The 12,428-nt window shown below is 40.4% G+C and overlaps 1 protein-coding gene across 1 annotated transcript in view; it reads right to left on the reverse strand.

Moving 5' to 3' along the window:
* Nucleotides 1-532: 532 nt before the first annotated feature.
* c20h8orf34 (chromosome 20 C8orf34 homolog) overlaps nucleotides 533-12,428 on the reverse strand; it is a 72,546-nt gene continuing 60,650 nt past the window's right edge. Inside the window, exons 13-15 of the mRNA XM_023949896.1 lie at nucleotides 10,658-10,754; nucleotides 1,714-1,752; nucleotides 533-963 (exon numbers count right to left, since the gene is read on the reverse strand). Of these exons, the coding sequence (XP_023805664.1) occupies nucleotides 956-963; nucleotides 1,714-1,752; nucleotides 10,658-10,754 (144 nt within the window). The 3' untranslated portion in view covers nucleotides 533-955. The remainder of the gene's footprint in view (nucleotides 964-1,713; nucleotides 1,753-10,657; nucleotides 10,755-12,428) is intronic.

Consider the following 12,428-nt stretch of genomic DNA (forward strand, 5'->3'; position numbering starts at 1 on the left):
AGAAACAAGGCTAAAGAGCTTTTTTTCACAAATTTCATTCATTTTCTCCAAAAATACTTTTATAATCAGAGAGGGTTTGACCGGATGTGTCTGTATTTGTGTTCTTGTAAACAATGGAGAGTGTAGTTTTGGGTTAAGCTAAAGTCAAGCACGTGGAATTCTTCTGCTTCTACTTTAGGCAGAAACAACACAACACACTCAGCTACCATAGTGTAAAAACTTGGATAGAATTCTTTATTTTCAACCTAGATTAGTTTTTAAATGGACCACCAAAGCTACTTATTTTGGTCTTGGCACTGAAACTTGAATGGGATTAGGAAAAATTTTACTACTTTCATCTTATTCATTTGTCGTCTTTTACTCATGTTTCTGCCAATAGTAGAAATGTGGAATATTGTCGGCCTTTTATGAATTAGAGCTGTAAAAGTGTTTGCACTCCCCTCCCCAGTGTTTTTTTTTATGTTTAAGCAATTACGAGTTTAAAAGAAGGAGAATATTAGTTCGGTGAAATAAAGATAAAATAAAATAAAAAATCAGTTTTTATCAAATGATTTTAATAAACAAGACAGCATTCCATAAATTCCCCTAACAAATTTTCTTTGCATTTATGTGAAAACACATTTTTAACAGTGTGTGCCAATAGGAATTTTTCAATATTGGTGTGCTGCTCTGACAGTCTAAATATGCACTTGGGCAAAAAAGAGTCCATTAAGGGTAAAATGCATGTTTTTCTTGAGTCCACGAATAAGTTCAACAGCATGCTGTGAGGAAAAAAATAAATAAACTGTATATTCCACATTCTCAATGAATTTATACAACTTCATTATATAGTTATCTGTAAAAAAAAAAGTATACAATCTTGTTTTTATTTTCATTCATTCATGATTTAAAAAAATATTTATAAAAATGTCCAGTGGTTTGCATAATGGTTTGGTGGGATCTTGGCCCCTCATCACTAAAGGCCTATGAGAGAAAAAATACATAAACATTAGTCTCCTAGGAACCAAAATCAGACACATTCAACCACAAATAGAAATAAAAGCTGGGGCAATTACTGTAAAACAATCATTTAATATCTGAACATGTCACAGACAAACATGAGGTGGAAAATGAGGCTTAATTCTGCCCAGTGAAGGTTCCAGTCCACATATTTCACGACACGGGAGTCTGATGGGGCAGAAGTGAGGTCTCCGTTTGGTTACCGTGGCAAAGCTCTTGCCTCACTGATGGCCAAACATCAGCAGCAGTCTGCTCTCAGAACTCCCTCCAGACTGGCACACTGATATTGGGAGCTGTGGGCACCTCTGGAGCCACAAGGAGAGCTACAGACAACCTCAAACCAAACAGACTTTCTCCTAAATGTTGACGCTGTCTGCTGTGTGTAAACTCTGAACCCAAGTGACTTAATGGAATTGGGCAACAGTACCATCACCACACACATGGCAGCTTTGGCCAATCACATTTTAGAACCACTGTGCCCTTTTTTTTAGGCTGTGACGGTAGTTAAACGGACCATAAATAAAGGTGGAGACCTCTGTTAGGAGTAATCCATTGGTGGTTACTTGAGTAACATGTTGTCTCTCTACGAATGAGGTCACTGAGCTTCTCTCAGTTTGAGCCTGTTATAATTGCAGAATACTTTCTGTTTATTCCAGGCAAGAGGTTTGGTTTTGTTGGGTTTTAGGCTAAAAAAAGCTCTTTAAGTGATCTCACCTGAAAACAAAGATCTTTTGCTGAGTTTTCTTGAATCACCTGTGGACAGAAAACAAAGTACATAAATTCTGTCTCACAAGACAGCATGATGGCTCTTAATGAACACTGTGGCTAATTCTCCAGCTTTCTGAGATTTATATGAGGATATAAGTGTTCCCACGATGCATCTTATCATTGAACATTATAAACTGCCTTGCAGAGTCAATGTAAAGTGAAAATTAAGGAGCTTGATGTTACTGCAGCAACAATACTTAAAAGTAGCAGCAGTCTTTTTCTTGTCATTTTCAAGAAAGCAACATTAAGGGGAATCATTGCTTAGGCAGTTAATGTGTTTTGTGGGGATAAACAGCACATTTTATTTATTTTTTTCCTTCAAAAGAAGGACAAATTCACATTTAAGTCACATATTTTACTGATTACAGCCATATAAAATAAACAAAGCACTTATGAACATTAAAAAAAGCTTTAAGCAAGTCTGTCTATAATAAGAACGAGACATTAATTTTCACTCTAAGCACCAGCCATTTAGTATTTAGGAACGCAATGTTTAGATTTAGACACGACAAGTGAGAAAAACTTTCATCTCCGTTTTGGAATGCGTGGTTGACGGAATGAGGAGGATTTCTAGAATAACAGGAAATAGTTATGGATTTTCCCCTATTATTTAGCTCTCAGTTCAGGAACATCTGTTGATGTTCTGCTTTGTACTAATGATGTGGACCCCGTGTTTTAGGATAGAAAAGAACATGCACACAGCATCTTTCAATTTCTACATCCTGCCCAGAAGACATTAATCAGATCTCTTAAAAGCCAATTTGTTTTGATTTGATATCCATGGTGAGTTATTGGAACGACTCATTAAAACATACTCAAATAAAAGTTTTATTGGAGTGTTGCCTCAAAATGATCGTTTTTCTACTTTTTGAGTGCAGTAGATTGCCAACTTTATGAAAAAAACATCACAATATATTTCAATATATTTGTACGATCCAATGACAACTTTAATGAAAGAGCCACGTTTTCTCGGTGTAAATTTGCTGTCTCACTCTGACTCATGAAGTCATTGTAATGCAACCACACGGAGACATCCAGACCAGATTTCACTGAGCAGTCCTACAGGCCTCCTCTCACGTCAGGAGATGCTTTGTCACGTCTTGTGGCTGCCGGGTCTCTTTTCTTCTGTCAGCGTCTCTTCACTCTTCAGGCCATGTCTAGTTCAATATGTGCCTCATACCCTATCATAACACACCATTACCATTGCCAGGGATTAGAATAGAGCCCCCCAGGGTCTGCTAGGAAATGTATCCCTTTATTGTGTAAGATACACATTTGACCAAACTACGACCCTCCAAATAAAACTAATCCTCGCTTTGACTGGAATTCTTGTTTTATAACATCCCTAAAAAGCCGCCTTCTTTTTATTCGCATATGCAGTTGAAATTCAATGAAACAGAGAAAGAAACTTTGAGTTTTTCAGTTGTTTTACTTTTATAGAATATTTATCTCCAAATTTTTCGTTTACCATTAATTTAATGTGCTTTTTGTTAGGGCTGAAAAGCAAAAAGAGCAGTGGCTCTTTGGTATATTCAAAGTGCTTTGTGCATGTAAAGCTACGTTCATGTCGCCCTCAGCAACGTGCGTTCAAGCGGCCACTTCAAATAAGAAAAAGTCAATGTAAACACAACTGAATGGACGTTACGGGCTTCCACACTTAAAGCAGGTCGAACTCTGACCAATCAGGAACTCATATTTGGTAGTGACACATGGATGGTGTCCCTTTAAATTCACAGAAGTGCCAGCCATTTGAAAACTGATCACGGAGGGAAGATTAATAGTAGGTGTTTGTGTCCGACAGGGATTAGATGATACCAAGTCTTTCATATATCTGAATAGAGCTGTGAAAGAAATAGCCTTGAGATTTATGAGATTTTAATTTAATTTAATCAGTTGTTTTGTGTGTGAGGTGATTTTAGCAGGCCTTTTTTTAAGAACTACCTTTCAATTTATGAAAAGCAGCTTTTTTACATGTTAGGTGCATTTAGTGCAGCAACTAGACTTTAATGCTGCATCTGTCTGAAAATACCAGGTAAACAAGGTACTCATGTTAGAATTTAGCATTTCTTTCTTTCTTTCTTTCTTTCTTTCTTTCTTGCACTGCATGCTGGGAGATTGGTAGCGGCGTCAGCATGGACGGTGTGGGTGAGTGAGTGAGTTTGAGAGTTTGACAGAAAGTTTGTGTGGTTTAGTGCTCCTTTGTTCGTTTTCTATTTTGAGTTATTTACTGTTTTTAACGACTTTCACTGGTGAGTTTGGGGGATCAGCGGTTCACCCGCCTCGCCGGGATGGCGTCTCAGACGCCGTCCTTGTCCCTGAGGCATGGGATCCGCGTCCAACCCGACCCACAGGTGTCTGTGGAGACAATTCTCCTTGCCGTGGGAGACTTAGTTGGTCACGCCAACATTACTTATGCTTCTCGGATGAACAAAGGAGTGATAGTTTTTCTGACGGAGGAGCGTTTGGTATCTGACTTGATCGCGTGTGGCGTCACTGTGGGCGGGGAGTTCCTGCAGGTGTCCCCGCTCGCGGTGCCGTCGACGCGTGTCATTGTTTCGGGGGTTCCCCCGTTCATTCCCAACGACGCTCTGGAAAAAGAGCTGCAGCGTTACGGAAAGTTTGCTAGCGGTTTCCGAACTGTAGGTTTGGGCTGCAGGAGTGAGAAGCTGAGACATGTTCAGTCTTTCCGCAGACAGGTTTTCATGTTTCTTAGCTCTTCTGCTCAGACTCTGGACGTGTCCTTCCGCGTGAAGCACGGGAATGGCAGTTATTTGGTCTCTATGCCAGCACGGGAAATATGAAGTGCTTTGAGTGCGGAAACGCTGGGCATAAGCGCGCCGCCTGCCCTCACAGGGCAGCTGAAGGGCGGCCTGATGAGGCCGCTCCGGCCGCTCAGGTGGAGCAGGGGCTTGCCGCTGCAGAATCTGTGGGTGTGAGGGACCCCGCCCTTCTAACTGGTACGGATCCTGGTGAAGGTTGCAGCTCTGAGGCTGTTCAGAGCAGCAATAGTGAGGTTAATGTTAGAGACAACACTGTTGCTCCTGCCTCAGAGCTTCAGGAGGAGTCTGAAGGTGGTGTGAGTGTCAGTGTTGAGAATGTTGGCGGTATTTCTGACCATTCTAGTGGTGATAAAATGGGCACAGGGGTGACTGGTGAAGGGGTTGAGTGTGCAGATGGACAGTCTGCTGTTACTGATGATTTTTCTGCTGTGATTCCTCCTCCTGTCACCACAGACATGGAGCTGGATTCAGACTCTGACTGTGTCTCTCTGGCAGAGTCCCAGATATCGTCCGATGACATTTATTCACTTGAGGAAATCAATCACTTCCTAGAAGATTCATTTGGTAGACCAGTTAAAGTGGCTGATTATTTTCCAGATTTGGAGAAGTTCATTCTGACGTCACTAACTTTGCAGAAACAGGTTGACTTTAATATACTTGATGAAAAGAAACGGTTTCGATTAAAGAAACATGTCACTACCATTCGTAAACAGTTGAAGGCTTTGAAGGGTAAAAGCTCCAGAAGGTTGAAAATGAAGAAAAAGGGTGAAACACTGACGTAGTTATGACTGTGTGTGTGTGGATGATTCTTTTCCTGTTATTTTCTTCACTTTTCCTTCTTCACTCTATGTTTACATTTAAGGCAGGCTCTTTAAACATTAATGGTGGGAGGGATGCGGAAAAGAGGGCGATTATTAAAGACATTTTTGAAGATAAAGCTCTGGATATTTTGTTTTTACAGGAGACACATAGTGATGTACTGACTGAAGCAGAATGGGCTCTGTGGTGGAGGGGTCAGTCTTTCTTTTCTCATGGTACAGTCTTCTCTGCTGGGGTGGCGGTTCTTTTTTCACCTCGGCTGAGTCTTAATATCTTATCCGTTAGTGAGGTGGCCGCGGGCAGGTTCCTCGCTGTGAGGGTTGAACTGAACGGGTTTAAATTTTGTTTAACTTTTATGCACCTGCAGAAGGTGCTCACAGAATCCCTTTTTTCCTCACTTTAGAGGATTTTTTGAAGAACTGTGATCCAGGGGACGTTATAGTGATGGGCGGTGACTGGAACTGCACGTTAGATTTTACTTTAGATAGAACAGGTGCAGAACCTCATTTCCAGTCATCAACGGTTTTATCAAAGATTGTTTCTGATTCTTCTTTGGTTGACGTGTGGCGGCTTAATAATCCCCAAACCAGACAATACACGTGGGCCAGGAATGTGGGTGGAAAATTGAGCCTCGCTAGACTGGACAGATTTTATATCACAGACAGTTTTAGAAACAGGGTTTATGGATGTTCCATTTATCCAGTTGCTTTTAGTGATCATCATATGATAACACTAGAATTACACCTTGGATCTTCTACAAAAGGAAGTTCATACTGGCATTTCAATGTGAAGCTTCTACTGGATAGAGTTTTTTGTGAGAAATTTGAGTTTTTTTGGGAGCTTTGGAGATGTAGAAGATCTGATTTTGTTTCTGTTAGCCAGTGGTGGGAGGTGGGTAAAGCACAAATACGGGTTTTCTGTCAGCAGTATACGAGCCATTCCACAGTTGCAACTAAGAGAGCAATATCTGCTTTGGAAAAAGAAATTTCTGGGCTAGAAAACACTTGTTCAACTCATAGTGCTTCACAAGGTCAATTACTTAAGAGCAGACGGGGTGAACTGAGTTCATTTCTCCGTGAAAGGGCTAAGGGAGCTTTAGTTCGAGCTCGGTTTATCACCATCAGAGACATGGATGCTCCCACGTCGTTCTTTTTCAACCTGGAGAAATCTGTTTCTAGGAAGAAACAGATGGTCTGTCTGCGCCTTCTTGATGGGACTGTTACTACGAGTCCGGCTGCCATGAGAACTCTTGCGGTGGATTTTTATAGCGGCTTATTCGGAAAAGAGGACTGCGACAGCGACTGTGTGGATCAGCTGATGGAGGGACTCCCACGACTGAGTGACGCAGACAGGGATCTTTTGGACTCTACAATCTCCATGGAGGAATTGACTGCTGCTGTGGGTCAGATGGCGCTCGGGAGGTCTCCTGGTTTGGATGGGCTGCCGGCGGATTTTTATAAACACTTCTGGAAGTGCCTGGGCCCGGATCTACTAGAGGTGTTCAAGGATTGCTCACAGACTGGATTGTTACCTTTCTCATGCCGTCATGCTGTTCTCTCTCTTCTTCCTAAGAAAGGAGACTTAACTCTCCTGAAGAACTGGAGACCGCTTGCCTTGCTCTGTACAGACTATAAGTTGCTCTCTAAGGTCATGTCCAATAGACTTAAGAATGTTTTAGGTGTAATCATTCACAGAGATCAGTCCTATTGTGTGCCTGACCGATCTATTATGGACAATCTTTTTCTTGTACGTGATTTATTTGATGTTTGCAAACACTGTGACACCTCAGTTGGACTATTATCCTTGGATCAGGAGAAGGCCTTCGATAGGGTTGATCATATTTATTTATTTTCTGCTTTGAGAGCTTTTGGTTTTGGAGAGTTTTTTACGTCTTTGTTGGCTCTTTTGTATAAGGAGGCTTTTTGTTTAGTCAAGATTGGTGGCAGACTGAGCAGCCCTGTTATGGTTCAGAGAGGGATTAGACAGGGATGTCCACTTTCTGGACAACTGTACGCTATTGCCATTGAACCTTTTCTCCATAGGCTACGTACTCTGCTTACAGGATTGATGTTACCAGAAATGTCCCACAAACCGTCTCTTGTGGTGTCTGCATATGCAGATGACGTAACGGTTTTTGTTCGACATCAGGCAGATATTGATTCTCTGTGCAATGTTCTGGATCTTTTCCAAAGGGCTTCTTCGGCTAAGGTGAACTGGGGTAAGAGCACCGCTCTATTGTTGGGACGTTGGTCGGGCTCCACATTGCCTCTTTTGCCTGGGAATCTTGATTGGGGAACGGAGGGGATGAAGTTTTTAGGAGTTTATTTGGGCAGTGACGTTTTTCAGAAAAAGAATTGGGAGGGTGTCATGGAGAGAGTGTGTGCCAGACTGTCTAAATGGAAATACCTGCTGCTTCAGCTTTCCTTCAGGGGTAGAGTTCTTGTTGTCAATAACTTGGTTGCCTCGACACTTTGGCATAGTATGATGGTGTTGCCTCCTCCTGCAAGCCTCATCACTGCACTTCAAAAGACCGTGGTGGATTTCTTTTGGTCTGGTCATCATTGGCTAAGAGCTGCCATTCTCTACCTGCCGGTTGAGGAGGGCGGTCAGGGACTGATTGATATTTCGGCCCGTGTAGCCGCCTTTAGACTGCGGACAGCGCAGCGTCTGCTCCACGGTTTTGGACTGCCGTGGTTGGATACTGCATGTGTGCTGCTGAGGAAAGCTGGGGGTTATGGATTTGACAAACATTTGTTTCTGCCCCAGCTTCATACCTTGGACCTGACTGGACTTTCACCTTTCTACTGCTCTGTCCTACAAGCCTGGCGACTGTTGCTCTGCAAAAGGGAAATAGTTTCAACACCTGGAATATGGCTGTTCGAAGAACCCATTTTTGGAAACGACCTCCTCAACTCACAGATTCTGGTTTCTGCTACCATGAGGTCGAAGTTGAGAGATGCGGGCTGTGTGAAGCTTGGACATCTCCTAATGACTCCTGCTCCTGAGCTTTCTGCTTTTACCGGAATAAGATCTCTCAGAACATTGGAAAATCTCGTGAAGGAGATTTGTCTCTCCTTGCCTGTGTCTTATCAAACCTATGTGATGGATCCTATTGCATCTAGCCAGTGGGTGGATGGTGTGGATTTCATCTTTCCTCCTCTGCAGGTTTCTCCGGCCTGCGAGGGATGGCAGGAGGACGGAACTAAACTCCTGTCCTGGACTACTCCTCAAATAGGAACTTTTGAAACGATTGGGAAGAAGGCTTCATATCTTTTATGTGTTAAAGTTTTGAACTTGCGCTCCTTAATGGACGTCAGAGTGTCGAGGTGGGCTGAGTTGTTTGGCACGGGGTCTTCCCCGAGGGGCTGTTGGAGATCCCTGTACAAAGCTCCTGTTGAGAAACGGGTAGGTGACCTCCAGTGGAGGGTCGTACACGGGATCATAGCCACGAACAGATATCTGGTGCACCTTAATCCTGGCGTGGGGGATGGGTGTCCGTTCTGTTCTGTTGCAGAAACTGTGGAACATCTTTTTTTGCAGTGTCAACGTCTGACTGGACTTTTTTCTCTTCTTCGTTCTTTTTTTGAGGGGCTGGGAGAACAGTTTTCATCTGTGTGTTTCATTTATGGGCCAAAATATTTGGCCAGAAAGCGGAGAGTCCATGTTTTGTTAAATTTTCTTTCCGGTGAAGCCAAGTTGGCGGTATGGTTGACGAGGAAAAATCGGATACGGGGAGTTGGGTCTGACGATGTCCTGTTTCTTTTTAAAAGACTTTTGGTGGCAAGGTTGAACGTCGAATTTGGTTTTTATAGGCTGACACATGCACTTGATGTTTTTGAAAATATTTGGGCTGTACAAAATGTTTTGTGTTTCGTCAAGGATGACTCTTTAGTGGTAAATTTTTGAGTTTGTTTCTTTGTTTTTGTGTTTTTCTTTAATTTTTTGATGTGAATATTTTATTTGTTTAATGATGATTGGTCATTAAAGGTGTTTTGAAACTCAAACTCTTTCTTTCTTTCTTTCTTTCTTTCTTTCTTTCTTTCTTTCTTTCTTTCTTTCTTTATTCTCTTTTAAATTTTGATTAGGATGTCAAAGCCAGGATTTCATTCTAGTTTTGGTCAACAACAGTTTAGTTTCAATGCCCTTTTGCCACTAAGTAGGCAGGACCATTCCTTCTAGCTCCGTTGAAGATTTACCACAAATTTTGAATTTTAGGGCACTTGCAAGGCAAAATTTGGCGTTAACATCAGCTTGAGTAGAAGATGTGAATCATTTAGAACTCATTTAAAGTCTAAATGAAAAATAATGTCCACATCATAACACATGGTTTAAAATAGAAAAAAATGTTTTGTTTCAAATTGTGCAAACACCTTTAGTAGCAATGTTTCCATGTTTTTTTTTTTTTTTGCTCTTGCATTTGTCAAGAATGGTGCTTCACTTGACATTTTGACAATAAAATTGCCTTTTCTCCAGTTTCTCATGTCTTCTTACATATTTCTCTTTGCCACACAGCAGGCTTTCAGAAATACTCCATGTTTATACAATTTGTTTTTCATTTAAAGCAGGAACAGACATAACGTTTTTTTAAAAATTTTCAAGTTTCTGAGCTGTTTAGCCATATGTTGAGCAGCACTAGAACGGCGTAAATCTCCTATCCTCAGTGGGTCGTCCATGAATTGAAAACTACTTAGTTTTACTTTGGTGAGTTTCTGAGTATCGGGGCGTACTGCCTCATATATTCATTTGATTTACGGCCCACAATGTTCAAGGAGGTCTGATCTAATTCTGTCAAGTTGGAAGCAAGTGGAATACACTTGGCTGTATCAACGCCAGATCATTACTCCAACAGGGTTTACGATGTTCAGCAAGAGCCATCCATGCCTATCATCTACATCTCGATTAAGATATTGATGCCAGGAAAGGAGATTTTATAGAACAACCTTCCCCCTTTAGAAACCCTAAAGCACTTCATCCAACAGTGAAATATGTTATTTTTTCATCCCTTGTGTTCAATCTTAAAAGTTTACAATGAGTACTTTTCCTTTGCTGCTTTAATGCTGTTGTAATTCATTGTGCTAAAATGACATAGAGACAAAAATGTGGGAAGGTAAAATCATTAAAGGGAATGATTTGTGAGCTGTGGATTCGCCAGAGAGGCTTTGACCACATACCAGCAAACTGAACTAAACTGTGAATAATTGCTTTCTTCCTTAATGGGAGCCTGGATGAGCAGAGAAATCATAAAACAAGCAAATGTAGGTTTGGAAAAATAAGCAAGTGCAAAGACCCACTTGTATCCTGTTCTGGAGGCTCCAGGATGTCACTGTCTGTGTCACTGGGAATATGCCAAGGCTGTCTGATGGCCTGCAACTGCTGGTAAAACTCATCCTGAGGGGGAAAAGAGCATAATCCAAATAAAAAGACTTAGAGGACGCCAAACAATAAATATTAAACCTCATTTTCAAAATGGCTGGGGATTTGTAAAACCTCTAAATCAAAGAATTCTTTATAGCTTTTTAAAAAATGTTCAGATTTGATGAAAAAAACAACAACAAAAAGGAGAAATGATTAAAGAAATAAATTGAATTACAGTCCAAAAGGAAAAGAAAAAAAAAACTTCATATGGTTCAGGTTTTCATTTGACATACCTGGTTAAATAAGTGTTAAATAAAGATAATAACTGATTACTTTTTAGAATATATTTGTTTTGTTTTTAATTTTACAACTGTCCCAGATAAATTAAACAAATGTAAAAATAAAAAAATGTGAATAGTCAAAACAATGTCTGAAAAACGTACAACTGGTCGAACTTTTACCTTCAAAATTGTAAAATACAAAAAAATATATGTAAAAAAAAATGATTTCTCAACAAATGACTTAAAAATGTTTGTGTCTATAGCAGACTATAGCCATTTTCCCAAAAGGTGCTTCAGCCTATTTCAGATTCTTTTAAGAACTGGCTGATAGTTGCTTATGCTGAATTTTCTCTGGAAATAATATTCATAAGACAATTCTGCAATAAAAACTGTTAAGTTTGTTGACTCAACCAGGTTTACAGATAAAACATGAAAAACAGATTTAGTTTTTTTTTTTCTATTCATCCTGATTTGTAAGATTTTTCAGATTGCCTCTTATTCTAACCAGACCTCACTTTGAGGTTTTAGTTCTTCTATATGAGCCCAGGTGGCCTCAATAAAAGTGGACTTGGTGCGCTGGTGCAGTGTTTTGGATATTGTCACAAAGTGTCAGCTGGTGTAACTGTCAAGAAAAATACAAAGAGACTGTAAAACCCCTGCTTGCCATTAAGAAAGCCTTCAAAAGAGCTCATATTTAATAGCACCGCTGTTAAGTAGATCATGAAAGGAATATAAGAAATCCCACTGAAAGTACCCCTTTAATGCCAAGCTCATATTTTCACAGGGAAATGACATCCTACTGTACAGACCTCCATGACTCCAAATGAAACCCCACACGATGTGCATGTATGTGTGTGCTGGGATTCAGTCTGCCTGTATTCTGCAACTTTGCTTTCTGTCAATAGCAGACAATGTAAGACATCCTAATCAAGTGTTTTTGTTTTTACCATTTTCCAAATAAACAAGAAACTGAATTATATTCTGTTACATTTTAGGGTTTTTTGTTCATCCAGGTAAAAAAAAAAAAGCTCATGAAGGAAAGCAGCGGGAAGACAGGTCACACTATTCACACTATTCTGACAATTACAGTTACATAGAAAACATTTGTTTGCTTTTTACTCTAGCATAAATCCTTTACATTTGATTCTGTCAGGTTAGGTTATATGAACAGTGTTTAAGTCCTAATGTATAGTTACCCAATCTGATATTTCAAGTCCAATTCCCCCTAGATGTGAATAAATACACACCAATTTTTATTTTTTATTCTAAGAAATTAAAAACTTTTAAATGTGGCCCGTGGGCCACATTTGACCCACGGGCCTTGAGTTTGACACATGTGCTTTAGAGCATCCAATTAACCTATGAAGCCTTTTCTTTGGACTGTTGGAAGAAGCCAAAGTACCCAGAGAAAACCAATGCATGCATG

Source organism: Oryzias latipes, chromosome 20 (genome assembly GCF_002234675.1).
Source record: "Oryzias latipes chromosome 20, ASM223467v1".
Taxonomy (NCBI): domain Eukaryota; kingdom Metazoa; phylum Chordata; class Actinopteri; order Beloniformes; family Adrianichthyidae; genus Oryzias; species Oryzias latipes.